Source organism: Aspergillus sydowii (genome assembly GCF_001890705.1).
Source record: "Aspergillus sydowii CBS 593.65 unplaced genomic scaffold ASPSYscaffold_1, whole genome shotgun sequence".
NCBI classification, from domain to species: Eukaryota; Fungi; Ascomycota; class Eurotiomycetes; order Eurotiales; family Aspergillaceae; genus Aspergillus; species Aspergillus sydowii.
Window position 1 is genome coordinate 2,219,961 of NW_024467859.1, and position 22,094 is coordinate 2,242,054.

A 22,094-nucleotide genomic window follows, 5' to 3' on the forward strand; every position below is an offset into this window, starting at 1 on the left:
TGAGCTCAAAGCTCCGAAAGTAATGTCGATAAAGAGTAATATTTAGAGGGTGTGAGATACTACTTGCACCTGTATGTAGGGCATCCAACTCTAATCCAGTTCGTGCCAAGGGTCCCGAGCCTCGCGCCAAGGCAAGGCCCCTACCGGGTATCATACAAGAATAAATCAAAGCGAGAAATAATTTTGCAAAGTCGCAAGGGGTGGGTGCTGGGGGGGCCTGGTACAGCCGGGTCCTGCCCGGTAAGATGTACTGCAACCAACAAAACCATACGAAACAAGTGCTAAAGTTCAAATAATCCTGTCCACCTTGTCTATCTCGCTATCTGGGGGTGCCCATAGTTCTGTCTCGGACAGAGACATCTCGCTCGGTTCTTCTCAGCCGTCAACTTGTCAGATGCAAAACCCTTGTTCTAAGCACACTTGGCATAAAGGTCACTTACTGCTAGTATTGGTAGCATCGTCTCTCCACGAATCCTTCTTGGGCCGACTAGTAGTATTTGTGTTACACTCTTGGTACACGTCTTGGAACATTAGTGGCCGAGGAGAGGCTAAGGAGGAAAGAACAGGTCGTCAGTCTGCAACCGAACTCACGATGAAAATTGTATTTCTCGCTCTCGCTGTCCATTTCCCTTTCTCTCTCCCTTTCTTTTTCGCTTTGTCCAAGATCTCCCGGGTATCTCCACTGAACGGCGCCCGTTCTCGTCTCGACAAAGTATGCGCGCTGGTTGTCTTCGTCCCACTCCTGGACCCAGCCTTCGGGGAGCGGCGGCGGGGTGCTCTGAGGGGCTGATGGCATGATCGAGGTGTTTGAGGAACGATTGAATAGAAGTAGACGAGAGACGCAGTATTTAGGATCCAGTAGGTAATAGTATTTATATATCGGCAGTCCTGGAGGTCTGTCCAGTCTAAGCCGGCGCAGCAGGGCACTTGCTCTTCTCGCCGTAATATACTGCTGGACACTAGGACTTACAGGGGTCTCCTTCCCCATTCAAAGTCAGGCAAGCTGTTGTTGCGGAGGGCGGCCGTGGCACTTTTGAATAGGTAGTTAATAATGGCCTCCCGGTCAGACCCATCTTGCTGCAGCCTTGCGATTACCAGTATTTGCTAGTGTATCCGGATACTGCTGCTCTGTATTGGGCTGGCCACTTGGCTGTTGCACTTTTACCTTGAGGTCCAAGAAGCTTGTACTATATATATATAGGATCTCCAGAGCCGCAATCACGCCATCACTCGCTGGTTTTAGCAAAAATGATTGGGTTTTTATATAAGTGACCTGACCACTATATTTTTTGTCGGAGTATGAATGTGACGCGCTTGGTTACAGCAGCCGTTGTATTTATTATCGTGGCTATGCTGCAGAAGTCCTATGGAAGCACATGAAATAATATCACTCCGTAAAGACGCTAAATTGCATTCTATTGCTTTATGTCGGTCGACTCAGGGATAACTCCATATTAACAGTTCAATCCACGTGATCGCGTATACGGAGCGACTGCGCGAGCCACCGAGTGAGCGCATCTTGACGAGCGGATGATTGTCGGAATGTGGGGGTAAGAAGGCGAATTTTCGAGGGACGAACCAGTGAGGCTGACGAGTTTTGTTCCCCAGATTGGCAGAACCAGCTGAAGCCTGAAGGGACCCTCGTGACTCGTTGCCATCTCGCCTGACCCTCCCAGATGATTTGGTGATTTTCGTCTTCCCCAACTCTCCAATCTCACCCCGGCTTTCGGTTGCGACCGCCAAGTTTCAGCCCTCCCTCCCTCCGCTGAACTGCGACGATCCCCCAACATTAAATATCGACAACGTGCCGCCCTTCTTACCGAACGGATGTCCAGCCCTCGCGGTCTAACTTGTCATGTCGCCTGTCCCCGATCCATTGATACCTTCAACGTGGCATGGCAAGAGCAAACACCCCGCTAACCATGCCTCCTCACGAGACTTCCCCCGGAATGGCTACCGTCCGCGCCTGAGCTTGGATAGCGTGCCGTCGTTCGCCTCGGTCGTGCGAGGTTCGCTCTCGTGGGCTGGCAGTGTATGGAACTCCGACGATGTTATATCGAAGAAGCACGGATTCGAGGAGGGACTACATTCCGAGACGGATGATCGCAAGGAAGTATTGTACCTGCGCATGCGTAATGTGAGTCGCCCTTGTTGCCTGCTGGGTAGTTGCATTGCCTATTGGAGATTCTGGGCAAAATGTTAATTCGTCTGCCTTGTTGTTAGGCTGTGTCCGCCGAAGAATGGAAAGAATGCGCCTGTGAACTGGATAAACTCGAAAATAACAATGCGTGGAAGGAGACGTTTGAGTCCGACGAGTATGACCCGGTTCTTGTTCAGGAGCGCCTTGAACAGCTGGAAGCCGCTCGCCTAAGCTGCGATGTCAGTCGTATGCTGTACCTGATCCGCACGTCGCTGAGTCGTGATCTGGGGGGCATGAGCAATGCCTCCCTTTATAAAAACACCCACTTTGGTACCAAGGATCTGATTGACCAGTATATAACGTCAGCTGTTCAGACGATATCGTCTCTGGTGGAACTGTCCGGCAACAACCGGTGCGACGCAGCCGAGTCGAGGTATATCCTTGACCAGCTCCTAGCTGCGAGACAGGCCTTTGGGCGGAGTGCGCTTCTATTCTCGGGTGGAGCTACCTTTGGGATGAATCATATTGGTGTCTTGAAGTCGCTTTGGATGTCCAATCTTCTTCCGCGCATAATCTCAGGCGCCTCTGCCGGCAGTATCGTCTGTGCAGTATTCTGCACTCGTACCGAGGATGAAATCCCTGCTCTACTGGCTTCTTTTCCTTATGGAGATTTCTCTGTGTTTGATGAGGAAGATAGCGAGGAAAGTATCTTGCAGAAGACCGGGCGATTTCTCAAACACGGAGCATTTTTAGATATCAACCACCTGGCTAATTCCATGAGGAACTGGCTTGGAGATATTACCTTTCAAGAGGCATATAACCGAACACGCCGGATTCTGAACATATGTGTTTCCAGCGCCGGAGTGTACGAGCTGCCGAAGCTCCTGAACTATATCACGGCCCCCAACGTCTTAATTTGGTCTGCTGTGTAAGTTACTTGCAAAATCTTTGTTGCGGGATGGTGTACTAACGAAGATCACTAGTGCCGTATCATGTTCAGTCCCAGTAGTCTTTTCTCCGTTTACGCTCATGGCTAAGGATCGAATGACGGGCGAGCCTGTTCCATGGAATGACCTCCACAGACAGTATATAGACGGGTCTGTGGACGGCGACTTGCCCATGAACCGTTTGTCAGAAATGTTCAACGTCAACCATTTCATCGTCTCCCAGGTAAACCCACATATTGTGCCGTTCCTCCCAAAGGATGATGAGCCGAAGAGTGTGGCTATACCAACGTCAAAGACCTCGCAACTCTTCCATACCGTTTCGCATCTTGCAAAGGATGAGATTATGCATCGAATGGCAGTATTAACGGAACTTGGCGTTTTCCCGAATTCATTTACCAAGACCATCTCAATCATGAACCAAAAGTACTCTGGGGACATCAACATCTATCCAGAGATTCTTTATACGCACTTTCCTCGGATACTGAAAAACCCGACCACCGACTTCATGCTCAAAGCATGTCTTTGTGGGGAGCGAGCGACATGGCCGAAGCTTGCGCGGATCCGCAATCATTGCGCCATAGAGCTAGCCCTGGATTCTGCTATCCAGAAAATGCGCGCACGAGTAGCTTTAGCTCACAGCCAGGCGAATATGATGGTGAACGCACTTTACCGTTCAACCGACGGCAATGCAGACCGTGGGCGCAGGAGGAGAGGATCCTATAATCATGAGATCGAGAAGAGGAAGCGCCTTGCAAGCCGTTTGAGACAACCATGTCTAGCGAAAGTCGGAAGATCGTTATCTCACAGCTTTGAATCAAGCCAGTCGAAAGCCGATCGGGGAATGATGGACTGGGCCTGGATGAACGACTCTGGGGTTGAACCTGGGAGTTCGGAGCTTGTTTCTAGCAGCGAACGGGGGACGGACGCGGGGCCGTCTTTTGGTTTCTCAGTGGCCGAGCATAACCTTTTCTCACCCGACCCCGAATGTAGTATTGAGTGTTCGAAACTTTCCTCAAGCACATCGTCGTCGTCGGCGATTTCGTCGCCGGTACCATCTTCCGAAGACTCCACCAAAAATCTTGCTTCTTACACCCTCCGCCGTGGATCTCTTTCTCCAGCTTCCAGGCGCCAGACGTTACCGGCACGATCAATGTCCCCGCCTCGACTTTTGCCCAGAATGACACCTGCTGCACCGAAATGTTGATCTCCTGCGGTGCTTATCAAGTTGCGACACGCAGTGTATGATGTTCTGCTGCTGCATGATCAGCGCGTCATCGGGACATCGAGCATTACATGCACAAGGCTATGACTGGTGCTTACACGGCTTTTTGAGACGATTCAAGGTGCACGTTTACGCGATTCACGAAAGGTTTCTTCTATATTTGATATCCTTGCACGGGACAGCTGGCGTCTGAGATGGAGTCTGGACATTTTGTTTTTGTTTTGGTTTGCATATGCATATAGAATTTGTCTGTTTTTGCACCCATCTCAGCGGGGATTGTGCATGATGGCGTTATTGGATACACTCAGGACGGGATTATGCGTTGGCTCAGGCGCGGACTGGAATGCTTCATGCTTGTCGCATGTCTAGACTACTATTACTACATATTAGACGAAATGGCTAGAGTGATTCGCTTATTCTGCGGGATGCCGTCTCAAGCAAAGGGATTAATTAAGACTAATTATAGCGCTTTGCAGAGTGAGAGTGCGAGGAGCAGGTGATAATGTACGCTCATCACACAGACTAGCATGCATCCAGACGAGTTGAGTTAGGGCAGTTCTAAAATTGTCAGCAATTAACCTGCATTAACCCGTGCTAATTAACCCACGCACCATGACCTAATATAGATCGATTCGGCTATTAATGGAAAAAGAACAGGATCAACAAGCACTAGACAGCTCCTAAACGGGGCTAATGCAGCTCCCCGCCCGCTCACTGCGTTCAGACTTGCCTGGGCGGCTATTCTGCGCTCTGCGACGGCGACAGCAGCGAGGATCAGCACAGCTTGGAGAGGGTCTCTAGATTAATTCTACCGGGGGTTTCATGCACCCTTGTAACCTGAAATGCACCACGGAGGAATTCAGCAGCCGTCAAAATTAGAAACATGGCTGCCCGTGACAAGCTATATCAGCCCGCCCCCCACCCGGCTTGTGGTGGGCGATCAAACAGCTTGGCTTTGTGACACTTTCTCTGGGCATTAGGGCTCGAGCCGCAACCCTCTATACTCAACCACTTTATTTACATATCTAATATGTCTTTCACCCGATTCCGCATCCAAAACACCTCCAAGCCATCACGCCTCGAGGACGACATCGTCCCCCTCACAGAATCAAAATCAACACCCGTCTCCCGCAACAACTCCTTCGCAATGAAGACCCTCAACCCGCGCAGTCTCTCCATCCGTCTCAAGAACCGCACGAGCAAATCACCTGCTCCTTCCCCATCTCATTCTCCGGCTCCCTATGAGACAAATTATAATCACACTTCTCCTGGCTACCGGCCACATACCGATCCCTTGCCATCGCCCAACCCTGCTGCTGCATCTATAGCAGTTTCAACAGGAGGAGCGAGTCGCGCAGAATTCATATACAAACCCATCCGGAGAACAGGCTACGTCGCCGAAACAGCCACATCACAAAGCCAAAGCCAGAGCCAGAGCCAGAGCCAGAGCCAGAGCCAGGGATCACGCCCGCAATACCAATACAACTACATCCCACCAAAGACCGGTAATAGAAGCCCGCACCTAGCAGCAGGGACATGGGGCCATGCAGGTCTCCCCGTTGGACCGGCACCGCAGTCGCGATCGCGGGCTCAAGCCCGAGCTCAGCTTGAAGATCGACGGGACCTCGATTTGTATAACGACTTGGACGCTGCCGTCCCGAGAGGACGGACAGAGTACAGCTATCCAGACAGGGCGACGTATACTGCAGCAGAGAAGCAGCGCCGGGCGGCACGGCGGTTAACGACCGTTATGGTTCCTGACGCGGAGGATATTTATGGGTGATTTACGACTTTGCTTTGTATAAAAACTATTTTCTCCGGTGTCTTAACGATGTTATTATGTTATTAAGCGGGCGGTTATCCGATTATTTAATACTATAATGCCCGGTCTTGACTCCGGTTTCTCATATTCCGCGGAGCAGTTAGGTAGTGGCGTGACGTCAATCTGACGCGCGACCAACTTGCATCTCCAATCCCAAGTGGCAGAACCACATCCAGATCCAGATCAACGACTGAGAGGCTGCGAATCCCTTGACATGGACCGGTTGGATGGTCCAGACGCTCTTGTCTGGATCATGACGACAGGGGGCCTGGCCTGGTTATTCCGGCAGGTATTTAATCTTCAACCTCCCAACGCCGCATATTGTATGTCGCCATTGCAAGTAAATGTTAAGCTGAAGACTCGGCCATCATGATAGAAAACGTAGTCCAGCTTAAATGTGGTGTCAAGGTAGGCTTTATATTTATCCTGGCTGGCTACTTTCGTACGCTGTTTAACCGGTTTTCTATCATAGCACGATCCATGGGGGAAGAAAGGGAAGGAGTCCCTCGCTGGACAGCTTTGGAATCGAACAGCCGGGTCCACGGGCTTGGATGATAGCGAGCATTATTCCGAGGTGGGTTGAGCTTCAAATGGCGATTGAGAGTATGGTTTACTGACGAATTGGGGTAGATGTGGATGGGCACGTATCCCACCGTACCATCGCGACTTCTCAGCACTGGGGAGACATTGGATCATTATCTGAAACGAAAGCCCGAGCTGGTTGGACAGTCAGTAAAGGGACGACTTGGGAGTGGCCTGCCATTTCTCCCGAAGGTGAGCAAGACACCCCGATGCAATGACCAGCGACGTTAACAAGAACAGATCCTCTCGTTCGATAAAGCCCTCCCACTCCAAGTGCACCCAGACAAGCGCCTCGCCGAGCGACTCAACCTCACAGATCCCGAGCACTTTGGCGATCCAAACCACAAGCCCGAGATCGCGGTCGCGCTATCCAAGTTCGAGCTTTTCGCCGGCTTCAAGCCCTTGAAGGATATCAAGGAATTAATGACAATCAAACCGATGGACCAGTTCGTCCCATCCCACGCGACCTTCGACGACGAACTCCTCCGTCAGATCTGCCAGAAACTACTGCAACTGCCGCCGCAGACCGTCGCAGAAACGGTCAACCAGCTGATTGCACTGCCCGCCTCCGAGTTCAAAGGGAACCACAACTACGTCCCAGGTCTGCTCGATCGACTGAGCAAGCAGTACCCGGAGTCAGACCCCGGTACGCTCGTGGCAGTGCTGTTGATGAACTACATGGTCCTAGAACCCGGCGAGGCAGTCTGCGTGCCCGCAGACAGCATCCACGCGTACCTCAACGGCGACATCCTCGAGTGCATGGCGCGGTCGGACAATGTCCTGGCGACAGGATTCTGCCCACAGGCTGACCGGAACAACGTCGAGCAATTTGCGCACGCGCTCTCGTTCAAACCGCACAGCCCCGAGCAGGCTCAGTTAGGACATCAGGGATCCGACAAGGGCGAGCTGGGACGGTCGATCGAGTACGCGCCGCCGTTCTCGGAGTTTAACGTGCTGGCGACTGTGCTCGGGCCTGGAGAGAACGAAAGACATAAGGCGATTGGAGGACCGAGTATACTTGTTGTGACTAAGGGCAGTGGTGAGTTGGTTGTAGAGGGGCAGAAGAAGGTGGATCTTCATGAGGGTGCAGTGTTCTTTGTGGGCGAGGGAGTGAGCCTTGAGCTTCTCACGCAGACGGGGATGCATATGTTTCGGCCGTATGCCGAATAGACATACTAGACAATTCATGGAGGTTGCTACAGTACAGGACACACCGTTGACTGCAGCAGTGCAGGGTCAGTAGAATTCGCCAACCAACCAACGGCGCCAACACAAAGACGGTTAATTAGTCGACTATTTTAAGGGCCCTGCTCGCTCGATCCTTCACAAATCCAGGCGCTTGCGATCCGACTAGCGTGCCTCTCCAACTTGCACTCCCAGCCAATTGTTCCCATCGTGAAGCCCAAAAAAAGCAACTTCCCTGCACCTTGACGCTCCAAATGCCGCTATTTTTGGCAGAAACTGGACATTTTGCTGCGTTTCAGATTTTAAACTCAATCTGCCCGGGGATTAAAATAACTCTAGTGCAGTGTTTGATAGGCGTTCTCGCTGTTAGCCTCAGTGCTCAAACAATGGCAGCTCGCTTGACTTCTTCATAAGGCGGGGGTCCTGCATCCCCTCTGGTGGCCTGGTCATTGCTTGAAGATTGCTGCAGTCAGCTCAGTCAGCTCAGTCAGCTTCAGGCACGGCTCGGAGCTTAGATATCAGGCTTTCCTTGACTGGCCCATCCTTGTCTTTTACTCCTCTATGGTGCTCTCTTCAACATGTTCATCACTCGCGCCGACTTGCACTCACCATCCTCAGACGAAGACCATGGACCCAGCGACAAAACAACCCAGATAATCATCGGTGTCGTGGTCGGCGGGGTTGCCGCCATTGCCAGTGCGTTCATCAATAAAGAGAAGAGAGAAATAAATAATCCGGTGCAGCCATGCTAACACGTTTTGTCTTCCAGTCACCGCAGGAATCATCTTCGTCCTCATCAAAAAGCGCAAATGGGACCGCCTCAAGCAGTGCGAAGAGCGTCTAATCGACTACCAGCTCACATCAGGCACGGGCTACTCATCGAAGCTGAATTCCCGCTCCGTCACCCCAGAGGATTACCAGGTTTACTACCCGATGGCCTCGCCGCAGCCGGCGCCGCCGCCTACATCTACAATGGTTGCAACAGACCCAGCAGCGTACCCATATTACCCACAAGCACAAGCACAAGCACAAGCACAGACTGGAGGACAACAAGACACACCTTCCATTGGACACCGAGCAAGAGGGATGTCTGCGCCGGCCTCAACAACCTTATCGACATTGACTCCCGGTCAACCCGAGCCCCAGCCCCAAACCCGGGGCCAGGTTGTTACCCCCGAATCTCCACCCCCGGCATATCAAACCCTGCACGCGCGCTACGACCCCTCGCGCTACTCGCAAGTCAGCACGCGGTTCTCATCCTTGTTTGAGGGGCCACGGTCTAGTACGGGTACTGTTGCGGGGAATCCGAATCGGAATACTCGAGGTTACACGGTCTCTGGCATGTTGCCGACCACGCCTGAGTCTTCGTCGTGGTTTCAGCAGCAGCAACCATATCAATATCAGCCTGGACCTGCTGTGTCTGGGTCTGCGTCAGACTGGACGTCGTCTTCGGGTGCAGCGACGACAACAACAACAGTGTCATCTAATTCAAATAACGCTTCAGGAGATTCGACGTCGGAGGAGCGAGGGCCTCGCCGTCCACGACCGGTCTTGTCTCGCCTCATAACGAATCTGTGATGAACGTTGTCGCCGGTGCCTCATAATACATCAGACACTTGGGGAAAGTTGTCAGAAAAGACGAGAAGTTGCTCTATTTCAATCATTTATTAGCGCTTGGGAGTTTGGAGCTTGGGAGACCCGGTCGGTCAGGATTTGGCGTTATGGGTTTTAAATATATCCTATGATTTCGGCACAGATGTGATGGTCCTATTGCTTTAAGGATGCCGTTATGGCTCGTTCAATCGCGGTATGAAGTTAGGGCTAATGATAATGGATTACGCATTCCACCTATGAAATACTTGAATATGCGCGAACCAACGGCTGTAGCTCGATTCAAACAATTCATAATGCAATCTGATTAGAATAAAGTGGATATTTGGATTACTACTTGGATTTCTACACCCAGCCACCCGGGACTGCAGCATACCTTATACAAAACAGCAGCCGGTGACTACAGTAGCGCTTAACTTAAAGCTCCAACAGCTCGCTTGGAATACCCAAGGAGAGACTGAAAACGGCATATCCAGATTGGCGGGTCTGGTAAACCATGGGACGACCTTCGGCGATCAGAGCTCGTCTGGACCCATGCGTCATAGACTGACTCCGCCACGTTGGCCGTGACAATCGTCCCATGGTAGATGCTTATTAGATGTAGATGACATGGGTCCGCTGTCCCTGATAAATATGGTCGCTGTAATGATGTTCGTTGACCAAGTAAAAGAAAAAAAGGAAAAATGTAGTTCTAACTATACGTACATCGACGTAGTCGCCTTGTAGGGCTGCCACGGGGAGACATCGAAGCCGTCCATATCAACCACTTTTGACAGGCATCAACAGCCTCGTCCGACCATCCACAGATCTAGAGAGACAAAAGAATGTCCCTAATCGATGTCGGCAACAACCTCAACTCCGAAATCCCAAGGCCAACCACATACGCCGTCACCTCCCTCCTCTCCATCGCCCTCTACAATGTCCTCGAGCTCACTTTCCTCCTATTCTTCACCTTCAAGCGCCGCGCGGGACTCTATTTCTGGAGCTTCCTCGTATCCTCCTGGGGCATCGCCGTCTACGCCGTCGGCCTCATCCTGAAAGACTTCCACATCACAGACAATATCCCCGCCTTCTACGCAACCCTGATCGTTTTCGGCTGGTGCGCCATGGTCACAGGGCAGTCGCTGGTGCTGTACTCGCGTCTGCACCTCATCGTGCGCAGGCGTATCATCCTCCACTCTGTACTGGTCATGATAATCGTCAATGCAATCATCCTGCATATCCCCACCATCGTTCTCTGCTACGGCGCAAACTCGAAAGACTACCCGCGCTTCATCTTCCCGTATGCCGTCGTCGAGCGCATCCAGGTGACTATCTTCTTTATACAGGAGTCCTTCATATCACTCCTCTACCTGTACTACATGTCCAAGCTCTTCTACATGGGGGGCACACTGAGCGAAGCGCACGGGCAGGCCGGGCGTCGCCTCATGCTGCATCTGATATACATGAACGTCGCGGTCTTGGGACTAGATGTGTGTATTCTCGTCCTGGAATTTACGGGCCGGTATGCGTCGCAGACGGCGGCGAAGGGGCTGATCTATAGCGTCAAGCTGAAGCTGGAATTCAATATCCTGAATCGGCTGGTGGATGTTGCGAGGCGCTCGAGTGATTCGTCGGGGCCGGACTATGGGGAGGATGGTCCAGGGCACCCGCAGAACCAGGATCAGCATGAAGGGCATGAGGGGATTAATATTTGTGGGCTTTGGAAGTGTTCTTGTCCGTGGGTTTTGTTTGCGAGTAGGGTGCAGAAGGCGGTTGGGGAGAGGAGACGTTCCAGTGGGTAACTTGACTGGTATATTTATAGAGTGAAATAAGTATGTTGAACCGGATACATTGAGATGCAGACATTGGGATCAGGCTATGGGTGGGGATTATAGACTCATCACTACCAGGACTTGATGCCACGGAAACTGCCCTTTAGGGAGCGGACTGTTTCACAGGTGTACGTACAGGTGTACTTATCCTGTTCTCGGCAGAATGGGATGAACTCCCTGTAGATTTACTGTTTCTGGGGATCGGACTATCCAGCCTTGACTGTTTCAGCCGGACGATGCTGCACATAGATTATACCCATTCAGCCTAATATATAAGCCCATGAGAGCTCCAATATTTTCTCGGCCAGATGGAAGCAGCCATCTATAAAGAAAAGACGTTGAACCAGCGTGATGCCGTATGCAACCAAATAACCGTTATCAATGGCTTCTATTTGCAAGCTCATCCTCACTTTGGCATTGAACTTCCTCCTTGTCCAAGCTCAATGCCCTTCCCTCCCCTCTTCCCCGTCTCTACAGACCATCGCGACCCTCCCAGACCCGTTCTCCTGGTACCCTGCCCAAGAGGGTCGTGTCTCTAGCACAGACGACTGGGAATGCCGGCGCTCACACATCACCGCGCTCATACAACAGCTCGAACTCGGCGAGAAACCACCCACCCCATCCGCAATCACGACAACCCTATCCAGCAACACCCTCTCAATCACAGCATCCGAGTCCGGAAAGTCCATCTCTTTCGACGTTGACATATCGTACCCGACATCAGGTGCTGGTAATAACGGTTCATACCCAGCAATAATCGCCTACGGCGGCCTTAGTCTCCCTCTCCCCGAAGGCATTGCAACAATCACCTTCCCCAACGACCTCATCGCCGAACAAACCGACACATCAAGTCGTGGAAAAGGCCTCTTCTACGACCTCTATGGGCCAGACCACTCGGCTTCCGCCATGACGGCCTGGGCCTGGGGCGTATCCGTCCTCATTGACGCCTTGGAAGAGTCTGGCTCTACTACTACTGTCAATATCGACACGGCCAGACTAGCCATCACAGGCTGTTCACGCAACGGCAAAGGCGCGCTGGTTGCCGGTGCATTCGACGACCGGATCGCCCTGACGATCCCCCAGGAATCAGGGACTGGCGGGTCCGGTTGTTGGCGGCTTGCGGACGCCGAAGATGCAGAGTCCGGGGCTGGGTCAGTGCAGACGGCAAGCCAGATCGTCACGGAGAATGTATGGTTCTCGACCTCGTTCGAGGGGTATGTTGATGATGTGACTTCTCTGCCGTTTGATCATCATATGCTGGCTGGTCTGATTGCCCCGCGGGCGTTGCTTTCGATTGATAATGCGGGTTATGAGTGGTTAGGACCTTGGTCGTCGCTGGGGTGTATGCAGGCTGCGAGGGGCGTGTGGGAGGCGCTGGGTGTGCAGGATCGGATGGGATATTCGTTGGCGAGCGACCATAGCCATTGTCAGTTTCCGGAGGAGCAGAGTGGTGATTTGGATGTGTTTCTTCGGAGGTTTTTGCTGGGTGAGGAGGGAGTTGATACGGATGTTGAGAAGGATTATCCCGGCTTGGGGTTTGACCGTGATGCCTGGGTCGAGTGGGGGGTGCCAGTTTTGTAGATGTAGATAGTCAGTGTACGGTATTAGAACTGCCGCTCAAGAATAAGAGCATCCTTATCAATGCTGTCCATGTTATTTGTGATAAACTGATCATGCGGGGATCTGACTCGGCCCTGCTCCAATTCTCCACAACATCACCGTCTTCATCTTCATCTTCATCACCTCGTCTCTTGCCCAGCCTACAAAATTCAACTAAAAATCCTCTCGATGACACCCAGACGCACCTGGTCCCAATCCGAAGACGACAAACTGACCTCGCTGGTCGCGCGCTTCGGCGACAAACGAGGGCGCGAGAGCAAGTGGCATGAGATCTCAAAACACCTCCAAGGCCGAACAAACAAGGTCACTGCCAGACTCAATAATGAAACCCCTTTCGCTAACACAAGATATATAGGACTGTCGAAAACGCTGGTTCCATTCGCTCGATCCCTCCCTCCGCAAAGGCCGCTGGACGGTCGAGGAGGATAGACTCCTGCTGGACGCCTACCAGCGCTTAGGACCCGCCTGGAAGGAGATTGGTTCGTCCAATACTTTTTACTTTTTTTTTTTTTAGAAGTACAGCTAAAAGAAAAATGGTATACTATGTATAGCCGCCCTCATCGCCGGCCGCAAGGACGACCAATGCTCAAAGCGGTACAACGATATCCTCAACCCCTCTGTTCGAAATCGACTAGAAGACTGGTCTCCGCACGAAGACCGGTATCTAACAGCCAAGGTCGCGGAGCTGGGGAACAAGTGGGCTGTTATTGCAGCGGGGCTACCAGGGCGTCCGCCGCTTACCTGCCGGAATCGATGGAGGAAGCTGGCGAGGGCGTCGCAGAAGGAACGGGTTCAGACGCGCAGTGTCGGCGGCGATTCGGCGACGTCGAATAATGAAACTGAGCTGGCTTCCGTGTCGGTATCGACTCCTGTGGCGGCCACGCCGATGACTACGACGAGTACTTCAACTTCTACGACAACTTCGGCTTCGACATTGGTTTCGAGCTCGAGGAGGGAGAGTCGGAGGGTTGTTACTCCTGGTCCTGCCTTTGGGTGCGTTATTACATCCCCGCTGGCACTGGAAGGAGGGGACGCCCTTCCAGGTACCCTTTTTGAGACCAGAGACGCGACGGCGGTGTCCGGTTCTGGAACTGGGGAACTCTCGACTGTGGCCACGGGGAATTTATACAGTCTTCCCCAGCTGGAGGCCGAGGAGGCATTCACGCCATTAGACGGCGATGCGGCAGACGCGTTTATCCAGAGTCTGGATTTGTTCAATGATCAGGGAGACGGAGGGTGGAACATGAATATACACCCGGCACTCGGACTTGAAGCTGATGTTGGTCAACCACAGCAGACTATCCAGGGCAATGAGGGTTCAATACCGGCACCTTTGTCGGCAGAGACAGCCACTGACTCAGTGGAGGAAGCTGTGAGAGAGGCACTGGCGCCGTTTACGCAGCAGCATCCGGGAAATAGGGCGGGTATGCAGCAGCAGCAGCATTATACGCACCACGTCCATGTCCATCATCATTACCATCACTATCATTACCACCACCATAGATACCAATCATGAGTTGATTTCAGTAAAATATAATATACATGCTAATTGCCCTATGATGAGAAGTAATTTAAATGAAACAATCTCAAATTCTTTCATAACACTACCAAGTAGATACCAAATACTAGCTACCTACAAATGACTTTTACAACACTCCCCAACCACCTCCTTCGGCGCCTCATACATGACACTCTTATTACTCTCCTGCCTAGACCCCGGCACATCATTCGTCGGGTTAAACAGCGCAAAGTTATACGGCTTCAGATGAACCTGCGCAATCTCCGCCGGCATAATCGGGAAGTCCTCAGTGCGCGGGTTATGCGTAAACCCAAACGTGTGCCAGATCACGATATCCTCATTGCGCACAACGTCGCGCTTTCCGGGGACTTCAGAAAGCCACGACTTGATGCCGGTTCCGCCTAGAGATTGGTTTGTATAGTCGCCGGCTGGGAAGAGCTGGCGGTCTTTGTGCTTTGTTACCCAGATAGGCGACTCGCAGAATTCGGAGCGCCGGCTGTGGAAACTGCCTGGGTGTGCGAGAAGAAGCTGTTCGATTGTTAGTAAATGAATATAGAACTATTCTGTGGGAGAGAGGGAGAGAGAGAGACATACCTGAGACCGCACAGGAACAAGCTTATACCCAATCGGCGTCAACGAGACCGGGTTCTGGACATTCTCGTTCAGAATTTTAAACACGCGGCCCTTGGCCACATCATCTTGAACAGGCCCAGCCCGATCAAGCAGTTTCTCCTGCGTGACATAGCCCGTTCCCAACGGATTCAGACTCTCATCCCAATCCAAAGGAACCGAGTCCGTGGATGCAAAGCTGTTCGCATGTCCACCAACCGCAGGATCAATGCGCACATTAAACAGATGCTGATGATACGGCGCCATGACACCATCCGCCACCCGGGTCCCCCAGGGCACTTTGGCGTCCTTGCTAATCGGCTGCGTGGAAAGGATACCCGTTGCGCGAGTCTCGAAGGTGATTTCGCCGGACTGGTCAAAGTACCACATAAAGATATACTCGTAGTTCGCGACGGTGATGATAGTCTGCAGGACGAGCTGGCGCTTGCGGACGACAGTGGCCTTGCCCGTGCGGTGGTTGGTGTGTTTCCACTGGATGCCGTTGTCGACTTCGTGGACGCAGATGGCGTTAGGTCGGGGCGCAGGCGAGCCATCCGAGCTCACGACGCAGCCGTCGAAGTACTTGATCGTGCCGAGACAGTCACAGCCGAGCTGGAGGTTGTTGGCTGTGACGCCTGCACCGACGTTGCCGAGATCGAAGGCGCCCTTGCGGTAGATGGGGTTGCGGGGGTCGCCGTAGGGCACGAACATCTCGGAGAGCGAGAGGCGGTAGAAGGCGCTGCGGCCGTCGAAGGAGAGATCGTGCAGGGTGAGGCCCTCGCGCCAGTTGAAGCCGACGCGGAATCGCCATTTCTCCCATTCGATGAGGTGGCCGGTGACGGTGAAGGAGGCGCCTTCGGGCTGGACGACTTGGTAGGGCTTTAGGGTTGTCCGAGGAGGGATCTTTTGCAGGCGGTGGTCGTACTCGGGCTCGATGGGATCGGTGCGTCGGTGGGGGACTTGGGATCCGACTGGAGTAGCAGTTTGGTCGCTTCCTAGAGGCAGACGGATGATGCGCTTGACTTGCATGGCGCAGAGGTCGACGATGACCATGAAGTCCAGAGGGAAGCAGTAGTGGTTGGAGTCTGGGTCGTTGTTCTTAGGGTTGCGCATGTACATGAAGACCTAAAGAGTCAGTCATCTACCTATAATTACAAAATATGCATAAGATGTACCTGAGTATGCCGTGTTTGAGTCTCATTGCCATCAACCCCATAATCCCAAGGATCAAGCACAACAGTAGTATCATCGATCTTCAGCCGGCGGATTTCCTCCTTGACCCGTGCGTCAGCCATAACGATCTGCGCAGCCTCGTTCATCTCAGCCCGGTCGACGGGCCCATGGAAAACGCGAGGCAGCTCTGCATGGTGAACAAAGGCTCCGTTGGTAATGTCGATGATGGCCTCGAAGAGACGAGGGGCTCTCTTAATGTACCAGATAAGGAAGATGCAGCGAGGAATGGGCGGGAGAGGCTGGTTGTTGTGCTCTGCTTCAAGATAATGAACCATCGCAGCCTTTGGAGGCTCCTCAAGACCGGCTGCCTTGAAGTGCAGTTCAATGCCATTGTACGCACTCTTGACGAGGTTTGTGGCGTACTGGATCTCCTCCGCGGTCGCGGGGTCGAGGGGGTGGATGTGGTGGGCGTTGTTGGCCATGGTTATGATTGTATCATATATGCAGACAAAAGAAATTAGCACATACTACTTAGTCCTAGTCTGAAGGACAACAGAATGGAGGTATATAAAGGCCATCGTGTACGGGCCGAGTCAGGACCGAGTTGCCTGCAGCGCGTGGGCTGAGGCCAACTGTAGATATACCAAGCCGATGCACGAAGATCAGTAATATGCATCTTTGCACATAAATCGAAGTCATCAAGTCCACTTCGGCCACTGATGCCAATGAAAGAAGGACCGAGCCATTGAGGTGGGTACGGAGTGGCCCTGAGCCAAAGCCCTTAACTCCAACCAAACCCGACCTGGCTCTCTCCTCGCCGGCCAGGACTCGGCCTTTTTGTAAAGCTCCAAATGGCCCACAATTTCTGTGACTTAACTAATCTCTAATCATTTATTTGCCAGTGATTCTAAACATGACTGGGCCCAGGGCGTGATTGGCGTGGCTCAACTAGTCTGACTCGGCCCTACCACTAAGAAAGCAGAATTTCAGTTCTGATATCTGCGACTCCAACTTCCCCAGAATGTCAGATAGTGAGATAGTGCGGGGAGGTCGGTTCAAATCTCGGGTCCATCTAATCTATACTGCGCTTCTACCACATCTCGAGCGTTACCGGTTATCTGCCGCATCTCCGTATATGCAGTGCTCCGTTCTACTGGACGGGCCGAGTCATATCTCTTTGGTTCAAATGCCGGGCAGACAAACATCAATTGCCATGGGTGCGGAATACTATTTCAAAGACAAGCCAGGGCTGTGCCAGACGACGTATTTCCGCAGCAAAAAATAGGCTGGGACATCGCTAACATGGCTCCTCAGCAAGAAACCGAGATCAAACTTCCTACGGATGAAGAACGTCAGGATGAGACTAAGTCTATCCAAGAGGGCACTCAAACCAATGGTCAGAATGGTAGCTTGAACCGTGCACTTTCCCAGCGCCACCTGGTACGCACTATTTACCCTTATTTACAACACCGAACTCGGTGTTACTGACCATTTTTGTCTAGGCCATGATGGCCATTGGGGGAGTCATAGGACCGGGTTACTTCATGGGCATGGGGACGGGGCTCTCAACTGCTGGGCCAGCAGGTCTTCTTATATGCTTTGCTGTTCTCGGTTGCCTGCTTTGGCTTGTGATGCAGTCGCTGGGAGAACTGGCGGCGTTCATTGCTGTCTCTGGTTCTTTTACCCACTACAGCACGAGATTCATTGATCCCTCCTGGGGGTTTGCCCTGGGTTGGAACTATTTTCTCCTCTGGGCTGGGATCATCATGGCGGAATATAGTTAGTTTATACTCACCCTGTGGCATGGGTTTCCGTGACTGACGAAGTACCAGATAATCTCGGACTCGTTCTGACATATTGGGATACCGAGATACCTCGATGGGGATGGACACTGGTGTTTTGGTTTGTTAATCTTCATATACCATATCGATACCTTTCCACTGACCGCATCAGGGTAATTTTCATGACCTTCTCTCTCCTCGGTGTCTGGGCCTTCGGCGAAGCCGAATTCTGGCTCGCACTCACCAAAGTCCTCGCCATCGCCGCATTCTTCATCTGCTCGATCCTAATTTCAACCGGCGTAATCGGGCACCGCAAGATCGGCTTCAAATACTACCACGACCCGGGCCCTTTCAACAACAACGGCGCAAAAGGCATCTTCCAGATCTTCGTCTTCGCCGCGCTGCAATACAGCGGGACGGAAATGATCGGCTTGACGGCAGGCGAGTCGCGCAATCCAAGCAAGGACATACCCAAGGCCGTGCGTAGCATCATCTGGCGCATTGTGGTCATTTTCCTGGGCGGAATATTCTTCCTAACTATAACCGTTTCGGCGAGTGATCCGGATTTGCTCGGGCGGAGTGCGAAGACGGCAAGCTCGCCGTTTGTTATTGCTTTTGTGCGTGCCGGTGAAATGGGTGGTGCGGACGCGATTAATGCGATTATACTGGTTTCGATCTTCTCGGCTGTCAATAGCGCATTGTATGTAGGGTCGAGAACGCTTTATGGGCTTGCGAAGGAAGGGGCCGCGCCGAAGATTTTCATGTATACGTTGAAGAATGGGGTGCCCATCGTTGCGCTGGTGACATTCCACCTCGTTGGGTTTTTTTCCTTGTTGAACCTCTCGTCTGGGGCTGGTAGGGTTTATACTTGGGTTACCTCGATGACCGGCGTTGCGACTTTTATTACTTGTGCGTTTGGACTCTGCTCCTCTGATGCATCTGAGGCTAACCTGTGGGTATATATAGGGGCCTCCATTTGCTTCTGCCACATCCGCGTCCGAAGGGCAATGCAGCTGCAGAATGTGTCGGAGTCATTGCTTCCCTTCAAGGCTGCATTCTGGCCGTGGGGTGCATACTCCGGGCTCGGGATCTCAATGTTTTTTATCTTTTTCCAGGGCTGGACCGCATTTGCACCGTGGAATGTAGAGGAGTTTTTCATGAACTATGTCATTGTACTTGTCTTCGTGTTGTTGTTTGGAACATGGAAGGTCTGGTATCGAACTTTGTGGGTGAGACTCGATTCGGCGGATTTGATGAGTGGGAGGAGGAATTGGTTGATGTAGCTTAGGGTTATGCTGTATTGTATCTCTTGTTGATAGGCGAGAGCTGATCAGTGTCATTATTTAGTAGACTTCAATGGATGAATCTCCAATTCTACGCCCACACCGAAACTAGCTTACCATTCAAGTCCTTTGCGCTGAGTCTTCGCTTGATGCTGGGTATATTGTATTTCAAACACAGTCAGAGGCTGAAGGGNTGTAATGGTAGCTATTATTCATTGGCAATCGTAAACAAGTGGAACTCAGCTGCTCGCCAAGTAAAGACAGTGTCCTCTCGAACGGGTGAATACTTGGATACCAGGTTCTGCAAGAAGGGTATTTGAGCTGTTGGGGAGAAAATGGAGAGTTCTTAAAATGGACAGTGCAGAAATGGCCAGTTGTATGCACACAATTTGTACATAGTTTGTGCACAACCAGTGTTGTCAACCAACACAACACCAACAACAGGTACAGCGGCTCGAACCGACAAAGTCACTTGCCGCGTCTTGCTAGATTCGGCAAGAGCTTCAGAGTTCGGTTATTTGACAGCGGGATCATTAAAGGTCCAAGGATTCAGAGGCGCTCAGGCGACGGTCTGTGACTGACGATCATCCGGTGCTTGTTCTTCCGGCTTCACCTGCGAGCCAGTCGGAGTCGCTGCGCGCTGTTGGTTCCGCCCGTCCTCACACATCCGGATCTGGACTCTTCTCACTGGCAGATCATCCTGGTCGCGACCGTCTCGCGCTCTCTCATCTCTCCATTCCGGCCCCTGTCAGGTCTTCAAGCAAGCTAAATGGCCTCTCCATTCAGACCCTGGCACCGACCCCTCCATGTCATCCTTCGATCCTCCCTCGTCATCACGGCGGCCCCATGGCCTCATTGCCAGGTTGCATTGCAGGGAATGTCTTTGATCACACTGGTGACTGCTGCGGCGCCTCCCCTCCAACCCCTGGCCAGAATGCGACCAAGCGCCGTGCCAAGATGACCGTCAGTCTGCCTGCAGCAGCGCCTCCATTATGATGGACATCTTCTCCAGCAAGATGACTGCGCCGCATGTCGTGAACCCCTCTTTTTGCTGTGTGCCTTGAGGGCCAAACCAGGCCAAACGCAGAACCCCGTCTTCCACCCCGAATAATGTCTCAATGTTCTCGACGGCGCTGCAGACCTCTCCTTCTCAATCCGGCATGAGAGTCGATCTTACCGCTCCTTGTGGCGCCTGCATCCCGCCGCGATGCCCAAGGTCAGCGTACTATCCCGATCCTCCAGTGGCGCCGTTGGCCCCTCCAATTCCAAATTCTTGCCGGGCGACGAGACTCAAGGAGGGTGGTGAACCAAACTGTCGGGCCCGGTACGCGTCTCCCCCGTCCCGCCATCGACTCATCGTCCCTAGAATGTCCGGTCGTCTCTGCCCGTTCGAGCTGTCATCGCGGAGATCTCGATGTGCAACTGCCAGTCTTCCCATCGACGTGGGCTCTTTCAGTTGTTTCTGCGGTTATCTCTGGACTATGCTTCAATAGAAGTGCATCATCCCATGCAGAGGGTTGGCTTTGCGGCACCTTTCGACACTGCCTGCTTCTGCGCTTCGAACTCCGTTTTTTGGCCCTCTTCACCCCCGCAGAGGCTGTTAACAGCCTGGGATACAATTGTACATCCATAACTTGCGTGGGTGAAGGTGCATGTGTCCCTACTTCATCCCTGTTCTTACATGGCATGCCTCCCGGTCTTTTTCGGCCTACATAGACCCTTCATTTCCAAGTGTTCTCGTGTGCTCCCATGTTGACCAAGTCCTCCCTTATTTCAGGCTTCCGCCACATGAAAAACCCGTTGAAAATCATGACAGCCATCATTGAGAAAATTCGGAGGAAGCGCAGAGTCTCCTCGGAACTCGACCCGCGATGGGGCGATGTGGCTATTTCCTCTCCCAACGAGGGCTCGTGGAACCAGTATGAAAGAGCCTCTGCAAAAGTCACCACTCCAGCATCCTCACGCTCAACCGATCACGCCCATGGTCAAGAACCGAAGCAAATATTGAAAACGCCCTCTCAGCCACAAGTCTCTGTTAACGGAGGTGGCCTGCCCAGTCGAAAAGATGCCTTCATGAACTCTTCCATAAACATGCCTACGGGCTACTATGATGCAAAAGTACGACGTCAAGCGAAGGGGAAAACTCGTTCTCCCAAAACACGGCACGTTCAGCCCAAGCATATAACTCTGCCAAAGTCTTGGGAGGAGAACCGACATGGTGACAGTTCGGCGGATGAAGCTGAAGACGACATCCCCGCGCTTGGGTCTGAAAAGCGAGGAACTGAAGATGCCAATTCTCGTGGTTCGAAATCACCTCCATTATCAGTTACCTCTCGGATGCGCCGTTGCAGCGGCCAAAGTACATCGACTGATGCGATATTCTCGGTGCCAGGAACAGCGAGCTCCCAGCGAACTAGTTTCAGTGCCGACGATCCTCGACTCGCACGACATACACCGCAACACGAGAAAAAGCCCCCCCAAGGTACGAAGGGCGGCGACACGGGGTCGATCCCTGCAGCGCAGGAACTGGTCCCTTCGTACGACGATCTGTATGGATGAATATTGAGGTGCAAGCGTTTTGATTCTTTGTTTGTTTGCCTGCTGAGCTTTGCTGTTCAACACCGCTCGTTGGTGGTATTATGGGTGATCAGAGCCATGACCGAACTGAGCCCGTCTTTGTTCTGTTATTATTTGCTTTTACTTTATTTTGCCGAGTTTGCTTTCCTTGGGCCGCCAGCGAAGATACAACCTGCATAGTGGCGTTTATGGTTTATTAGGTGGCTGTT

General features: G+C 52.4%; 10 protein-coding genes across 10 annotated transcripts; 8 read left to right on the forward strand and 2 right to left on the reverse strand.

The window, feature by feature from the left end:
- Nucleotides 1-432: 432 nt before the first annotated feature.
- On the reverse strand, nt 433-796 carry ASPSYDRAFT_26099 (WW domain-containing protein; the record flags this gene model as incomplete). The annotated part of the gene is made up of 2 exons (XM_040844246.1): nt 433-548; nt 592-796. 2 exons carry the CDS (start codon nt 794-796, stop codon nt 433-435), a joined length of 321 nt encoding a protein of 106 aa, XP_040707878.1.
- A 1,059-nt stretch (nt 797-1,855) lies between these two features.
- On the forward strand, nt 1,856-4,291 carry ASPSYDRAFT_84102 (putative Patatin family phospholipase; the record flags this gene model as incomplete). The annotated part of the gene is made up of 3 exons (XM_040851303.1): nt 1,856-2,137; nt 2,224-3,068; nt 3,124-4,291. 3 exons carry the CDS (start codon nt 1,856-1,858, stop codon nt 4,289-4,291), a joined length of 2,295 nt encoding a protein of 764 aa, XP_040707879.1.
- A 1,048-nt stretch (nt 4,292-5,339) lies between these two features.
- On the forward strand, nt 5,340-6,092 carry ASPSYDRAFT_26101 (uncharacterized protein; the record flags this gene model as incomplete). Its single annotated transcript, XM_040844247.1, has 1 exon — nt 5,340-6,092. The coding sequence occupies one exon, from the start codon at nt 5,340-5,342 to the stop codon at nt 6,090-6,092; it is 753 nt and encodes a 250-aa protein (XP_040707880.1).
- A 210-nt stretch (nt 6,093-6,302) lies between these two features.
- On the forward strand, nt 6,303-7,920 carry ASPSYDRAFT_38753 (uncharacterized protein). The gene is made up of 4 exons (XM_040845772.1): nt 6,303-6,539; nt 6,604-6,705; nt 6,762-6,905; nt 6,954-7,920. Exons 1-4 carry the CDS (start codon nt 6,501-6,503, stop codon nt 7,881-7,883), a joined length of 1,215 nt encoding a protein of 404 aa, XP_040707881.1. The 5' UTR covers nt 6,303-6,500; the 3' UTR covers nt 7,884-7,920.
- A 556-nt stretch (nt 7,921-8,476) lies between these two features.
- On the forward strand, nt 8,477-9,476 carry ASPSYDRAFT_84105 (uncharacterized protein; the record flags this gene model as incomplete). The annotated part of the gene is made up of 2 exons (XM_040851304.1): nt 8,477-8,594; nt 8,668-9,476. 2 exons carry the CDS (start codon nt 8,477-8,479, stop codon nt 9,474-9,476), a joined length of 927 nt encoding a protein of 308 aa, XP_040707882.1.
- Nucleotides 9,477-10,263: 787 nt separating this feature from the next.
- ASPSYDRAFT_38757 (uncharacterized protein) lies at nt 10,264-11,349 on the forward strand. Its single transcript, XM_040845773.1, has one exon. The coding sequence runs from the start codon at nt 10,334-10,336 to the stop codon at nt 11,291-11,293; it is 960 nt and encodes a 319-aa protein (XP_040707883.1). The 5' UTR covers nt 10,264-10,333; the 3' UTR covers nt 11,294-11,349.
- A 355-nt stretch (nt 11,350-11,704) lies between these two features.
- ASPSYDRAFT_63802 (putative extracelular cellulose binding protein (Cip2)) lies at nt 11,705-14,499 on the forward strand (the record flags this gene model as incomplete). The annotated part of the gene is made up of 3 exons (XM_040850251.1): nt 11,705-12,889; nt 13,299-13,422; nt 13,495-14,499. 3 exons carry the CDS (start codon nt 11,705-11,707, stop codon nt 14,457-14,459), a joined length of 2,274 nt encoding a protein of 757 aa, XP_040707884.1. The 3' UTR covers nt 14,460-14,499.
- Nucleotides 14,500-14,576: 77 nt separating this feature from the next.
- On the reverse strand, nt 14,577-16,726 carry ASPSYDRAFT_140319 (uncharacterized protein; the record flags this gene model as incomplete). Its single annotated transcript, XM_040841036.1, has 3 exons — nt 14,577-14,990; nt 15,057-16,196; nt 16,247-16,726. 3 exons carry the CDS (start codon nt 16,724-16,726, stop codon nt 14,577-14,579), a joined length of 2,034 nt encoding a protein of 677 aa, XP_040707885.1.
- A 564-nt stretch (nt 16,727-17,290) lies between these two features.
- On the forward strand, nt 17,291-19,308 carry ASPSYDRAFT_192134 (uncharacterized protein; the record flags this gene model as incomplete). The annotated part of the gene is made up of 5 exons (XM_040843654.1): nt 17,291-17,684; nt 17,747-18,023; nt 18,077-18,146; nt 18,198-18,934; nt 18,992-19,308. The coding sequence occupies exons 1-5, from the start codon at nt 17,547-17,549 to the stop codon at nt 19,306-19,308; spliced, it is 1,539 nt and encodes a 512-aa protein (XP_040707886.1). The 5' UTR covers nt 17,291-17,546.
- Nucleotides 19,309-20,265: 957 nt separating this feature from the next.
- ASPSYDRAFT_53662 (uncharacterized protein) lies at nt 20,266-21,867 on the forward strand (the record flags this gene model as incomplete). The annotated part of the gene is made up of 2 exons (XM_040848724.1): nt 20,266-20,271; nt 21,136-21,867. The coding sequence occupies 2 exons, from the start codon at nt 20,266-20,268 to the stop codon at nt 21,865-21,867; spliced, it is 738 nt and encodes a 245-aa protein (XP_040707887.1).
- Between the last annotated feature and the right edge of the window lie 227 nt (nt 21,868-22,094).